The sequence below is a fragment of the Cimex lectularius genome, unplaced genomic scaffold, assembly GCF_000648675.2.
Source record: "Cimex lectularius strain Harlan isolate CLEC.00 unplaced genomic scaffold, Clec_2.1 scaffold322, whole genome shotgun sequence".
Lineage (NCBI taxonomy): Eukaryota > Metazoa > Arthropoda > Insecta > Hemiptera > Cimicidae > Cimex > Cimex lectularius.
Window position 1 is genome coordinate 35,343 of NW_019394198.1, and position 16,075 is coordinate 51,417.

Here is a 16,075-nt window from a genome sequence, read left to right on the forward strand (position 1 = left end):
CTTTCCAGTATGATAGTTTTCTATTACTTCCAAAATTTCGTCTGGTTCAACTACGTCAATAAGCTTTTCCGTACATCTAATAAAATTTATTTCCGAGTGTTTAAAATAGGTCATTATAAAATTCGTAAATTCCTCATAAATTTCGTTCTCAAAATACAAATAATATTTAATTTTAGGTACTATGAATGTTTTTACAAAATCAACAATATCCTGCTCAAAGTTATTTTTTGAAATTTCTATAGTAATCCTCTGTTTTGATTCGAACAATTTAGTAATTCTTGGTTTTTTCGGATTAAAATTTACTTCGGATATTATTATTTGATTTTTTCCCATATTTACAGGTCCTTCTAGAATTGGGATAGAAACCATGGAATTTCCCTCGTAGTTAGAATAGAGTGTGGCGGTTTCGTCTTCGGGCGAGTCGCGGTTTTCTTGATCGTCTACATTTACTGCTACCGATTCTTTACCGTCATCAAAAACGTCTAAGTTTATGATCGAATCGTTCCTATTATTTGATGCCATTTCTACTGGTACGTTTTCAAAACATTCAGGGTGGGTTTCACAAAACTCCTTGAGAAGTCTGTCGATTTCCTCATCGCCTGTCTCCGTTTTGTCGATTTCATTATTATGGAGTTCTATGCGAGATAGAGCATCCGTTACTGTTTTCCCTATTTTCTTCAATATTCATATGATCGGTTCTAATAACCGCATTATCATTTGTTTCGAGACCGTTTAAGTAGAAATTGTTTTCTTTATCGGGCTGTGTTCCTTCCAAATTTTCGAAGGGCACCACCTCGTAATCGTTTACGCTTTCTACAATGAATGGTCTTTTTATTTCTCTTTCGTGATTTTTAACTTTAATCAAGCAATCGGGAATATTTGTTCCCAGTAAAGATTGACTAGGTCGAACGGCCTTGCCGTCACTAATATTATCAACTTTTATTTTCATAATATTTTCCGAGCGCGCCTCTGATGTGAAGAGGTGCGTTGGATTTATCTTTGACGAGTCAACAGATGTTAAATCTTCCTCTGCTCGTCTTTCTTTATCAGTTTCGTAGTATTGTACGCGGTAACTTTTTTTTGCTACTGTTATTACGTTCTTATTAAAATCTAATTAAATATTTAATATTTTCATACTATCTAGCCCGAATAGCATGTCGAATTTATTGTGGAAGTTGAATAAGAATAATTCTAATGTCAAGAATTTTCCTTTAAAAGTATCGGTATTAAGTTTAATGCTGTGGCTCCCTTTACTAATTCCATGAACTGTTTTTACTTCGAATTGGTTTTTTATTAAGGGAGTATTAAAATTATCTTTAGCAAATTTAGGATTGATGAACGATCTGGTGCTACCCGTATCTATTAAAATTTTTGATTTCGTCATTGGATCTATGAAATGCGGTAGCCGATTGTTCGAATCGGACAGATTCATTAATCCTTTCCCTTCGGGATTTACTCCTAAAAAATGCCGTGTGTTTGACTGATTTTCGAGGGTTGTCTTTAAATTTTGCGCGTAATAATTTTGTAGACTTGACTTTGATTTAGGGGATCTATTTTGATCCTCATTTGTTGTTATTTGGTGCAGGTGTGAGTTTTTTGAAATTTGTGGTGTGGACCGCGAGTGTGTTGTGGAAATACTCATCGGTGTTGGGTTTCCTTGTTGGTAGTTCCTTTCGTTAGGGAATACAAAATTTTGTCGTGGGTAATGTTTTTGTGGTGACGAAAATGGTGGATGTTGTGGATATCTGAACGGTCTAGGTGTATACGCTTTTGTGTTCCTTACCTGTCCAAAACTTTTGGATACTTGAGTGGATTGGTGCTGAAAATCATTAGTAAGCATATTGAGCGCTTCGTTAAGATCTGAGGGGTTTCTAGCTTGCAAAAGAGAACTCATGGGCTCTCTTAATCCCTTTAATAAAATCCTTAAACCTAATTTCCTACAGAACTCACCCAGAGTGTCAGCATCGTCCGGCATTACATTATTGAGATAACTAATTTGTAAATTTAAAAGTTTTTGAATCTTTTCAAGAAATTGAAACGGACTCTCGTTAGTTTGTTTTAATTCCGAAAGTTCAAGGACTAGGGTGTAAATGTCTCTTTTGTCTGAGTAACTGGTTAACAATGCATTTTTTATTTCAGGCCAACTACTTGCGCCTGAGTTGAAGACATTTCCGCCGCCGGTCCCTGAATTTTCGAATTGATACTTGCTAATAAATACTCATTTTGAAAATCTCCCGGATTCGTCAGTATGTAAAATTTGTCAACTAATTTTTGACAAATACCAATGAACCTTTGCTAACGCTTCAGGCTCGCCATTAAAATTGGGTATCATGTTGAGATACTCGCTTTTTAACGTTTCTGGAAACAAGGGATTCATGATTTTATGAAATTCTGTACTAATTGTATGTGGCTTATGTTTGATTTTACAAGATTTTTCAACTCCTTTTTTAACTTCAAATTTACGTAAAAACTGTTTTCTTAAATCTTTTATAAGACCTATTTTGTTGGTGGCAATGGCAAAATTTATAAAAGTTTTTTAATCAACTCACAGTACTAGGTGACACGCTTCCTGTGAATTCCTGTGTAGAGTCTCTTCGATTGACGGTCCTTGCGGTAAACAATTGAATTGAAGAAAATTATATTCCCTAATTTTCTCCGCAGGTGTCCTACCGACTGCGCCAGTTATGGTTTCGATGTAAGAAACTAATTTTTTTTAAAAATAACGTTTGTTCAATATAAACTACGACTTTCCACGAGGATTCTATTTTAAAGTGTCTATACTGTTCGGAGTCCCGAATGGATCTGTGAAAAAGGGGGTCATACAATATAATCTACATTTTATGCTTATAATATATTCTCTGAATTTGTATAGGGGAAGAATCATTTGTTGCTGAATTAGTGGTTTCGTGCAGGCGTAACTTATATATATAAATATAAATATATATATATATTGTATGTGGAATGAGTAAAGTGTAGATGGACAAATAATTAGATTAATTAAAAGATATATTGATATTTGGATAGAACAGCGAAATAATTAAGTAAAAATAGAAGCAAATTAATTTTTTTTCTAATATTTAATGTACTGTCTTGTAGTATTGTACTTCCCAGGGAATTTATCCGAGCTGAGCAATGAAGCACCACGTCTCACTTCGTTTAAGATTTTAACAACCTGTTAGAGTTTCCCGAAGTAATAAACCTGTCAAATTAGACGGTTGTTGGCCGTTATCATAGGATTTATTTTACGCGCGATAAATAAAATAATGAAACGATCTTTTTTCCATTTTTTGGACGGGAAAATTTTTCTTTTTCATGTTCAAGTCTCGAGCCGGGATTGGTTTTCTTTTCCGAAGAATTTCCACTCAGATGTATTCCAATTTTACGTCAATTTCAGGAAGACAATACAAAAAAGAAAAGAAGAAAGAAAATGTATGGGGCGTATTGTCCCAAATGGCTTTCTCTCTGATAAAATTGAACAAATCCTATTGAATCATTGAAAGATTTTGTCTTTAGACGGAATATTTCTTGTCTTGTATGCGTCTTTAAATTTTAGACTCTCCGCAGGAAAAAAGGTAGTGTTATAAAGCTCGTTCATTTTATGTAAATGTTAATTTTTTAAAATTTGTTTACTTTTATTGAGAGCATTGGAAGTTGTTTTAAAAAAGACTGAGTGCTTCTTTTCCATTTTTAAAAACCTTATTACAGACCCTTTTCTCTCTCAAATAAACCGATCTCTTACAAAAATTGAAGTTACGAAGGATCGCTTTTTTTATTTATTTCATACTTCAAACTCTCACCCCTCGTAATTATATTTCTCAAGCATTTCTTTTTTGCGCACAGGATCCAGGAAAAAAGAGTAATAAGAATTATAATAAAAAAATAGTAATTTCCTACAGCCCATGGTAAAAAGTTTGAATAGTATTTTTTTTACCCTTAAAAGACCTGAAAGTTTGTTAAGTCGACCAAATAAATATTCCGAGTCGTAGATATATAATAATTTAATTGACAAAAAACTTCGATACCAAACATGAGGCGATAACGATTCGTTAAAACCTTTCTTAATGAAACGGAACCGTTGAACTTCAACAATTCAGACATAATATAATGAATTTTCCCTTATTAAAAAAGTTTTCCGGGGGTGGTGAAATGTTTGCCTTCTCAGACACTTTATTACGACCACACGGATCTATGAACAGAAAAAGAAAACAAAATTATTATAGATTAAATTTCAGAATTGTTTATCCTTGTATACTTATCGTGACTTCGATCCACTCGGACACTAACTTCCCATCTCAACTGCACCTTTTGAATTTTCCCTCCTGTTTGCCATTTTTCCCTCTCGTGACACTGACTTTTTTATCTCAATTAAAAACCTTAATTAATTTAAAGATATTAATTGGTCAAGCGGACCACGAAAACCACTGAACTTATTTTTTGAGTTTACATGCAACAGCTACTTGTCCATAGGCCTCGATTTCCCCAGAATCATATTGTGTAAAAAAACTGTTCTGTACAGCTTTAAAAAAATTAAATTTGGAGGGAGCAAATAAAAAACGAAACGTATCAATGCATGAAATGGACGAAAAAGCGATAACTCGGATCAGAGAACAAAAAATCACGAATAATCATAATCACTACATTTAACAAATAATTTTTTTGACCAAAGACTTTTCGTAATAATAATTGCCCACCTCCCTTTCATATTAACTGATGCTTTATTGAAAAGCGTATTAACCAGGTCGACGTTTGATCTGGAAAATCACAATGGTAATTTTCCATTTGGCCTTTACCCTACGGTTAATCTAGTCGCAGATCAAGGGTTCTCTACAGAAATTGGTTGTTACACTAAAATTAAACTGTTTAACGCGATAATATGTCATGGACAAGCATGAAACAATTAATTTGACAAATAATTCATTAGTTAAGTTTATATTTGAAGTATGAATAATGAATGAATAACAAAATATTTTCTTCTCTAGGATTATATTTAATATGTAAAATGTTACTACATGTCAAAATGTTGTGAATTTTGTAACTTTTGCGACTGTTGTAAAAGCCCTGGGTTTAGAAATGGCCAAAATGAGAGAAGGGCCGAACCGGAAATTAAAGAAAAGAGTGAATAAGTTATTTTCGAATTCGATTCCAACTTTTATGTATTCGTCGTGTCGATTTTTTATTAAATTGTCAAATTTCAAATATAAGTGTGGCAGGACAATAAAATCGGGTTGGAGTAGAAACAGTTAAAAACAATGTTTCTCGCTTATTATTTTTTTAAAAAGCTTCCAAGCTCCGAACGTTAAGCATTGACGAATGATGAATGACATGAACAAAAAAAAAACCTTGGCAATTTGCATATTAAAAACGTACATTATTAGCCAAGGAGAATTAAGAAAAAAGCCCTGTCGGCCAAACGACTACTTATTTTTTTCTTCATTGCACCGGAAGAAATAAAATTAATTAGTCTAAAGAACCAGAAGGGGAATGGTTTAAACAGAACCAAGTCCATTAATATTTATAAAGCCAATTATTGTTATATTATGCATTGCATGAAAATATGAGGATTATTTAAAAAACCTTTTATATTATTTTTTTATTTTAATTTTTTTTTAAAAGTGAAACTTCCGGCGGATTGCTTCTGGTGAAATATAAAATAACGATCCTTGTCGGTCGTCCACCTTTTTTCGAAGGGTCACCTATGCACATCTATCAGTAGCAATATAACTTCACCGAAGAATCGTGATAATATTAATCCATCAACTATTTATACATTTTTGTCTGAGGACCGATAGGAAAAATAATAAAACCAGAAAGACGACAAAGTTAGAATTTGTATTTTACGACATAGGGAAGTCGATTTCTTTTGTGAAAACAAAAATCCCATAAAATTTTGTCGCACAACGCTAAGACCTGGTAATAAAATATGGTTTAAAAAAATTAACTTAAAAACATCATTAAAACCGTTAAATAGTCAGTGTGTCACAATAGATCATTACTGATCGCGTACATACACAGGTCGTAAAGAGCTCCTATATAATCTAATCTAGTCAGTTAACTGGCGAAAAATACCGTGTCGTTTAAAATCACTAAACATGATCAAACTTTACACCAAAATTGTACAGAATATTGCGAAGATTTGAAATTTTTATGTTAAAAAAAGCATATTCTACAACCCACAGATAAAAGTCAGTTGAAACATCAACTCTTCTTCTTCGACTCGTACAACCTTCGGTTGGACACTTTTTATCGTGTATTTATGGCTCCGATGAGGGAAAAACGCCAATTTTTACACGAGACCGGTTGATCAGGCATTCCTCTAAGAATTCGCCCTGAGAGGGCCAGAAAGTAAAAGGACGGTGGACTTCAGGAATGCCGGATCTGAGGCCATTAGTACGGAACGATCAAATTTCGAGGATTATGCTATATTATTTTTCCCCCCTTGTTTTCTTCCAGGCGCACTCTTTCGGTCTGTCAAATTTGTTCTCTTAGTATTGTTTCCTTTTTTCTGTCTGTATGATTTCATGAGTTCATTACTGAATCGATCGCGTTTCTATGTTTTGTTTTCTTCACAATTTTACGACACATTATTTTCTTCCGGTTTTACGCAATTACTATAGCTTATCAATTTTTCATTGTTTATTAAAAAAAACTATTTGCCTGTTTAAAAAGCTACATTTTTTTCTAAGAAATGTTTTAAAAAAGCCTCAGCTTTTTTAGAATCCTTACGCTATTTTTGTTTAAATCTGGCAATTTAAATTTTAAATTAATCCACATTTTTAGTAAATGTTAAAATAAGCTCCAGCTTTTTGTAAGCAATTCCCATTTTTAAAATGAAATGGTAATGTAAAGCCTCAGGATTTTAGAACCCTCACTCTATTTTGGTTTAAATTTTTTTTTGACATAGATCCTCAGCTATTTTTCAAGCGATCCCAAGCTAGTTTTTTTAAGCAATGTTAAAATCAGCATCAGCTTTTTTTTAGAATCCTTACACTATTTTTGTTTAAGTTTGATCATTTAAATTTTAAATTAATCCACTTTTTTAATAAATGTTAAAATAAGCCTCTTTTTGTAAGCAATCCCCATTTTTAAAACGAAACGTTAAAGTAAGGCCTCAGATGTTTAGAATCCTCACGCTTTTTCGGTTTAAATTTTTTTAACATAGAGCCTCAGCTGTTTTTCTAGCAATCCCAAGCTATTTTTTTTGCTAAAGAAATGTCAAAATAAACCTCAGCTTTTTATAAGCAATCCTCATTTTTAAAACGAAATGTTAAAGTAAAGACTCAGCTTTTTAGAACCCTCACGGTAGTTTTGTTTAAATTGTTTTTTTAACATAGAGCCTCAGCTGTTTTTCTAGCGATCCCAAGCTATATCTCTTTTTTAAAGAAATGTTGAAATAAGCCTAAGTTGTTTGTAAACAATCTTTATTTTCAAAAAGAAATGTTAAAATAAAGCCTCAGTTTTTTAGAATCTTCATGCAATTTTGGTTTAAATTTTTTAACATAGCGCCTCAGCTGTTTTTCTAGCGATACCCATTTTTAAAAAGAAATGTTAAATAAAGCCTCAGCTTTTTAAAATCCTGACGCAATTTTGTTTTAATTTTTTTAACATAGAACCTCAGCTCTTTTTCTAGCGATTCCAAGCTATTTTTTAATGTTAAAATAAGCCTCAGCTTTTTGTTAGCAATCCCCATTTTTAAAACGAAATGTTAATGTAAAGCTTCATATTTTCTCTTTCGACCCCAGCTATTCTTACCTTTTTAAAAAGCTTCAATTTTTTTTCATACGACAGTTCTTTTTCTTCTAGGTATCTGTAAAATAAAACTAAATTTCGTCAGATGCCCTCATGTAACGTTCTTGTTCTTGTCGGCCAAATATTCTTTTATGCCTGTCTCTTTCTCTTTCTATCGATCTGTCAATTCTATCTATTAATCTTTATTTCTGCCAGCCTCCGTCTCACTCGCTCCCACTCCTTTCCATGTTGTTTGAACGTCGTGTGAAGATCATTTATTTAGACGCCGGTAAATCATAAATGTCATCCAATAACATTAAGCACACCTTGTATAACGATAAATATCTTACAAACGCCAGCTGTAAATTAATTTCGATGTCAAAATCATATTTGTTGTGCATTTTTGAAAACATTTTGGAAAATTTCTCGCCTATATTGCAATAGGACTGGGGTTACAAAAAAATATAAACAATAAAATAAAAATAAAATGCAGGATCGCGACACGGTGTACGGCCTGTGTTTCTTTCAGTCCTCAGCTCATGTCAAAAAAGGATTTTAACTTTTTTCCTCTAGAACTAAAATGAAAATCAATCCAAAGATTTAAAAGTTATAGTGCAAACAAAAATCTTGCTAAGAAAAAAAAATGTAGGTACTTAGTTTTTTTACATAAAAAGATACTAGCTTTATAATTTGATCCATTTTGAGACTTGTAAACAAATCTTAAACAGACAGGATGGATGGTTTTCGGCATGGTAGTAATTCACCAGATGCTACGACGGGTTGATAATAGTTTTATTGCTCTTACCGCACTACGGAGCTGCCATTTAACGACTCCCTAGATAGGTTGTCAACTCATGAGGCAATATAAACGTGAGCTCATAAAACAGTCATCAGAAGGCTTCATGAGAATAGCCTAGTCTCTAGACGTCCCGCATCAAGTTTCTACTAATAGAGAACCATCGAATAGAAACTCGACTATTTGCAAATTACCATCTCGTTAGGACACTTGTGATGAGTGACGGTTTAGTTTATGGCAATCAGATGACCGGGACCGTTTGTGAAGAACACTGCTTCGTGTTCCATGTGCGAGTTACAGTCTTTTCGAAGACAGTCATCATCATGCTCGTACCGAACTTATTATCTAGGGGTAGGGGATAGGGATAATATAGGTGGCCATAAGGCCTACTGCACCTCGACCTAAATAGACCTATTGTGCTCGTCTGTTATTACTCACTGGCCTGCTGTTTCAGGTTATTAACCAGCCTCCACAGCTTTGCCAGCGGTTCCTTGGTGTAGGATCTTACTTGTTGTTTTTCTTGTCCTAGTTGCAAGAACCTGCAACTACACAGACCTTCACAGAAACATAAAATGTGTTCTGCGGTCTCCTCCTCTTCCTGGCAGTATCTGCACAGTGTTTCTTCTGTCTGTACTCCTGTCCGGTGCACGTGCTTTCTTAAGTGGTACTTCCCTGTTAGGAGTCAAACCACAACCCTGGTTCAGTTGCGACTGCCTTCCAGTAGTTCTTTTGTAAATTTTACGGATGGTCCTTCTGCGGTATTGTTCCACCAGGTTTTGGACTCATTGAGGATCCATTTTAAGATGCATCCTCTTTTGTGGCGGGCTGCTAGGCCGCAGTAGGGTTGTGGGCCTATAGAATCCATGTTGGCTCCCTTTTTGATAATAGTTTTATTGCTCTTACCGCACTACGAAGCTGTCATTTAACGACTCCCTAGATAGCTTTTCGTTGCCTCTATGCTCCCAATGTCCAGGGACCCAGACCAGGTTCAGATCATAAGTGCCACTTTCTTCCGTCAGGGCCTCCGTTCATTTCCAAACACTCTTTGCCTTCGCCTCGCATGAAGCTAAGGCCTAACATATTGTCATACAGGATATTCGACTGCACTAAGGGATCGAGGATGTTCTGGAAGCTGATTAATGCCTGATTAGTGCTCGACCTCGTGTAGCTCGAGTTGTCACCCATTACTTGGAGGATGTAGGGATTACCACAATGAATTGGCAAGCACGTTCTCCTGAGTCCTGGAACACTTAATGGGCATGTTAAAAAGACGGATTTGACATCGGTCCCCGTTTCCAAAAATCACTGAACAGCTTCAAACCACCCTTGTTGTAGAATGGGATTCTGTTTCACAAAATCCGGTCGCTTATTTACTCGTTACATAGGAGAATCAAGGCCCTCCGGGAGGCCAGAGGTTATTAAAAACAAAATTAAGTAATAAATTGTAAATTAAATTTTAATCGATCACTAAATGATTTTTCGGTGTTTTGGTGAATTTTCTTTTATACCATCACAATTAAATAATTTTTATTGAAACTCAAGATTTCTGATATCATTTACATTAAAATAAGTATGTTGTAATCATTTTAAAGAAAAATTATATATAGTTTGAAAGAAACAACAAAATAAGAGTGTACGGCTTTTTGTCTTGAGTGTATATACAATGTGTATACAGGTAAAGAATAGTTTTGAACCTGGCGTCTTTTTCCGAAGGACGACTGGTGCACGAATCCCGTCCTGAAAATTAGGAGGTTTCCTCGCTTTTTTTATTATTTTTTTTTTTTAAATTCACGTCGCTTCCGACATTTATATGTAAATGTATTTTAATTTTACAATGTAGAGGTTTTGAAAGATTAATTTTTTCAAACAAGAAATCGATTTCTTATTTCAATACATAAATAAAGCTACAAAATCTCAAGTTCGTTTTCAACATTTCAACAAGATGTCCAGAACATAATTGTGTTGTTTGCTTATCGGACAATTTTATGTTGTAATGTTCAATTCTCATTTTCGAAAATGTCGCAAGGTGTGTATGAAGATAATCAAGCAATTAGCATAAACATAAAACCGTATTTATTATATATGCTGATTTGGATGCGTGGTCGTATGTATTTTTTAAGTCAGATCGAATGTTTTTTGCTTGAAATGTCCTCAGCCCGAAGTCTTCGCATTCCGAAACGTTATTCTTGTCGATTAAATCATCGTTAAAAAGCACAAAAACAAAACAACAACTCTTAAGGAATGAGTTCGTGAATTTTAAAAAAGTCTGCATTTTAAAGAGGCCTGGGATAGTATAATTGTCGAAAGGATAAGCAAGTCTATGTAAAAAAGGGAGGCAAAAAAACCATTGCAAAACCGGCAAATCCTGTTTGAACGTTTGAAGGAAACGACATTCACGTCTAGGAGGAACGGAGAACATATTGTTGCATATTTCCCTTTCGGACATCCATCACACCGACTCAGGGTTTTTTTTTTCCAACCCCCAGATAAAAATCAACCCCCCAAGGTTCCAAAAAAACAAAACACAACCTGAATGAAAAATATTATACAATTTTTATTATTTATAAGCTTGAATAGTGTTCCGAGGAGAAAAAAAACCAGGGTTTTCAGGATGGAAAAGTAGACACCTTTGTCAGAAAGGATTTTACATAGGCACGTACGCTTTAAATATGATATTCAGTTCCTTTCACACAAAATTGGATGGAGAAACCTTCACGTTTTTTTTTTTGTCAGGCAAATTTTTTCATCAGGATTCTCCACATCTTTCTCATCTGTCGAAAAATATTTAATAAAGACGATGATGGTGATACGTCCAAGCAATTGTGCCACCATTTGAATCAATTTATTCTTTTACAATCCGATCATTGTCATGCACATTATCCACTCCGGGCCATTTTACGACGAAAGAAAGCCACAATCATTTTCTGACCGACCTAGCCTTCAAATTGATATAGAAACATAGGTGAAGACGTGTATACATAAACTAAAAAAAAAATAATTTCTTTAAATAGATTTTTTCCTTTGTTTTAAATGTATTTCACGGTTGTTATATATACAATAAAAAAAGTAGAAAAGAAAGAAAAAATGGAACGTTAATATTTATAGGGGGGAAAAGGGTCCTGTGGTATTAATAAAAGTTAAATGTCACTTTATATTTATCTAATCTCATTTAATACAATCTTGCGTGTTATTTCATTATCGTAGGTTAAAAAATCGACTGATATACATANTATATATTGAAAATTCATAACTCCTTTCTACATTATCCAATTCCCATTTTATTCAATTCAGTCCATTACCTTCTTCGGCAAGTCTAATTTATCCAACATTCAGCTTGGGTCGACAATGTTATAATTTTATGTCAGTACAAGTGAGTAAAAGAAGGAGGGAAAACAAACAAAAGCTGCCCAGGCGTTTTATTTTTTATTTTCTGTTTTTATGATTTATTTAAGAAAGTTAGGGTTGTGTCAAAATGTTTAGTAAAGATTCATGCAGATCGGTGGATTTCTTTTAAAGTTATCAGATTTTTGTGATTTTCGAATAAAAATATAGGCATTTATCTGGAAGACGAAAATTTTTTTCAGAGATTTATTAGGGTGAAAAACAGTAATTGGGGTAATATTATAAAGTTGAAATCAATACGATAAATACTTCTTTAATCAATCAAAATATTCTCCACTAGTTGAAATACTATAAGTTGAAAAATATAGTCCCAACGTGCTGTAAGCTTTTTTTTATCTTCTCCTCGCCGATGTTTGGAGTTCGAGATGTAAGGAAAAGGGATAAGCATCGATAAAAAAATTGATCGGGAAAAATATCTGGACCTTACCATCGATGGTGGTACAACCATATAGTTTACACAGCGATGGTTTTTTTTGGGTACTCAAACTACAAATTATTTTCATATGCATACATTATTTTTATGTGCCTCTTTAGAAACATAAGCTAATTTTTCAAACTTCGCCATTTCTGAACCTTTGTTAGGAACTTGATTAATAAAAATTATGTTTATTTGTTTAATAACATTTGTTAGGAATTATTTTTGCCGTTGGTTTCATTTATAGTAATATATAGATCTCTCGGTCCATTTTAAATAAAATACGTCTATTGTTAAAATATTTTATGCCTGTGAATTTTATTCAGAATACCTCCTTGCTTTTCTTCCATACTTTGGAAAATATCCATAACCCACCCAAGCCCAATTCCCGTCTCTTGCTCAAAAAAAGTAAAGGTTTAACATGTACGTAACTAAAATCAACCATATCCTTAATTTATTAGGATTAATATATCCAAATTTTATAATGAAACGCTACCGCGAAAGCAATTAAAAAACCGTAGCTTTAAAGCCAATTTATCCTCTAAGCGATTTCTGATTTTCGAATTTTTCTATCCAGCTTTGGAAAATAATCGTTCTGAGGGAACAGATGTTCCACTGAGGCAAACAAACTGAACGACTCCTGGCAGGTTCTGATAGGTCACTTTCATATCAGAAGAATATGGGTCATTCCCTATTCACAAAAGTGGAAATTAGGAAAAACTATAAAACATCGACAGCTCACCATCGATGGTCAAAAAACATCGACACGGTAACAACGATATTCAAAACATCGAACATCGGTCGCCTACCATCGATGTTTTCTAAACATCGACCATCGATGCTCATCCCTAGTAAGGAATTCTTCTATTGCTGTTTTGAGAGCATCTCTTTGAAAAATTTTATTTCTTAGAATACGGCCCAGGGCACAAAAAAGTAGAAGTCGGTGGGAATATGGTGGGTGTTCAGTTCAGCTTCAATTTTTAGCACTTGACGTTTTTTCCACTGTCAATCTTGAAATGCGGAGGAGCATAGGTCTCATAGGTAGGAGCATAGATAGGTAGCATCTATTCATCACTTGGATGGTTTTGTTTGAGTTTCTGATAAAAAAAAAGTCTAACTCTTGACAATGCTAGTTTGCTGTGATTATTTCACCAGGGTTTAAAAAATTAAAATGTACCAAACCACCCATTCCCCACGAAACTGTCAGCATATTTTTTGGGTGCAGGCATGACTTTGCCATCTGCTTTAGCGAGTCATCTCTATCCAACCATTGAGCATGTCTGGTTTAACGAGCCACTTTTCGTCACAAGTAAGAACCCGGTTCAAAAATGGTTCATTGTGATTTGGTGGCAAACGCAACAAATTCTTAACGTTTATCTTTATTGTGTCTAATTCAGACAATTCGTGTGGTACCCATTTATCCATTTTTTTCGTTTTCCCGATATCGCAGTTTTTTGTGATATGCCCTAGTGCTTTTTGAGGGGCAAGTCTCAACCACCGCTCTCAGCTGTTGATTATGCGGTTTGGTTTCCGTCCTACCTCGTTCCTCGTTGTCGAATTCAAAAGTGCCACACCGAAACCTTTAAAACCCCTGGTAAACAGTCCTTTCGTTCGCAGAATCCTCCCCAAAAGCCTTATTGATGTTAAGACCCGCCTCAGTTTAACTAGCCAAATTTAACTTCATAACGAAAAATTATGCGTAATTCCGGTGAGGTCATTGTTGTTGATGAAATAAAAGCAAACCAATGATTGAAGAATTAAGTGGAATAAAAGAGCTTTAATTCGGTATGAATGAAAAATATGTTTGTAAACCTTGAATTAATAAAAGAGGAGGATTAACATAGAAAGTAAACAAAACTAACATTTCATACACACAACGGTACAACCGGTTATGAACCAATTTTGCATTAGACTTTTTTGGGTGAATTCGTCTGGGTAATTTTTTTCTTTGATGTCCGTTGTTCCACACAAAAATTCTTCTCTTCTGTTTTTTGTCCAATTTTCTATTGCATAATTCGGAAAGCTGATTTATCTATTTTGAGTATATATGAATAACTTAATGATTTAAGGTCATTGCAAATAAGAAAAATAAGGCTGAAATCGACAAAAACTTCTCGAACTTTTTATTTTATATACCGATTCTAATTTACAGAAGCGACGTAAGTGCCATTACGTGTAGGCTATAGGGATCTTGATGTAAACAATTACGTATAAAATTACATGTTGATAAGTGGAGTCGCTTCAAAATTTAACATCAAGTTATAAACTTCTCTTGTTCGCCTGTGGGTTAATTCGTTTCGTGTTTTAGCAAATTAGGTTGTAATTTTTTTTTCTTTTTGTCAGAGTCGACCTCGATATTTGATTTTTCCTCAAAAACCTGTTACACAAATTTTCGGTACGATCAAAATATATTGTTTTAACTGGAAATTTTAGCCTTCGATCGATTCACATTTTTAAAGAATCTATTTATGTTTTAGTGGTCAATCGACCACTAATTTCAATTAATTATTCCTTTTATGCAAGGTCCTGGCTGAGATAAAAAAAATCAGTGTCACCAGCGTGATTCGAACCCGCGGCCTTCGGCTAAATACGCCGCGGCTCGACCACTTGAGCTATCGTGACTTCGATCCTCTCGGACACAATTCTCCATCTCAACCTACAAAAGAATGAGAATCCTATAAAGTGCACTTATTTACACAATCCTCACTTAATAAAATAAATCTTAACCGTAGATATAAAATAAAAGGTTGAGGGGGGGGTGTTGTTTGGTTTCATCCTTATTCTTTTTCGTTTTCACGACATAAAATTATAAAATTGCTGACATCACACGAAAGTAGGTAAATTAAGATTTACAAAAAATGTAATAACGAGGGATTTGGTTAAAATGCGGAATTATGAATTTTTTAGTGGAGCAATAGATATCCGCGAGATGTAAAAAACGCCAAAAAAATGTCTTATACAAAATGGATTCAAATATATTTCTATATATGTATTTTTTTTTTAAGCAAAAAACAAAGTTGATATTCGTTTTTCACCCTGAAAAAATTCTCAATACAAATTTTTAGAAATTTTTTTAACTTTTAACCTTCCTTACTCAAAAATCACAAAAATATGTATAACTGATTATTCGGAGGTCGTGAGATGCGGTCTGGTGTGACGAAGGTTTTAGAAAAACATTTTCTTCCTCATGCCAACGTTTTGATCTTTATTGAGATCATCTTGACGGCCTGGGATCTATAAACATTGTTTAAATTTTACAAATACATGTAGGATGTGAAAAAATGAGTTTATCCATATCCATCCGTTGGTACGATAAAGAAAATATTTTTCTAAAACCTATTTTGACCAGACCGCATCTTACGATCTTCGAATAATCATTGACTAACGGTCACTAAACACCACACAAAATATGTATAACTTTGGAACAAATCCACCGATCCGTATGAATCTCTAAAGACTTATAAACTGCGCGTATTGACACAATCTTGGCTTTCTTAAATAAATCTGAACCACAGATAAAAAGCAAAACGTTTAAGGTTCTGTTCTGTTTCATCCTTATTTTTCTCATTTATGATGACATAAAACTATAACAATGTTGACATTGATAAATTAAGATTTCGGAAAAATGTAATAACGTAGAAATTGGACAAAATACGGAAGAGTTATTAATTATTAAGAGGAATTTTTTGTGCCCGAAAATAACCCCCGGCGAGTCAAAACGAAAAATATTCATTTGT

The 16,075-nt window shown here is 33.9% G+C and overlaps 1 protein-coding gene across 1 annotated transcript; it reads right to left on the reverse strand.

Moving 5' to 3' along the window:
- Positions 1–1,079: 1,079 nt before the first annotated feature.
- On the reverse strand, positions 1,080–2,332 carry LOC112128227. Its single transcript, XM_024230096.1, has 2 exons — positions 2,283–2,332; positions 1,080–2,207 (listed from the first exon to the last, which is right to left on the reverse strand). Exons 1-2 carry the CDS (start codon positions 2,330–2,332, stop codon positions 1,115–1,117), a joined length of 1,143 nt encoding a protein of 380 aa, XP_024085864.1. The 3' UTR covers positions 1,080–1,114.
- Between the last annotated feature and the right edge of the window lie 13,743 nt (positions 2,333–16,075).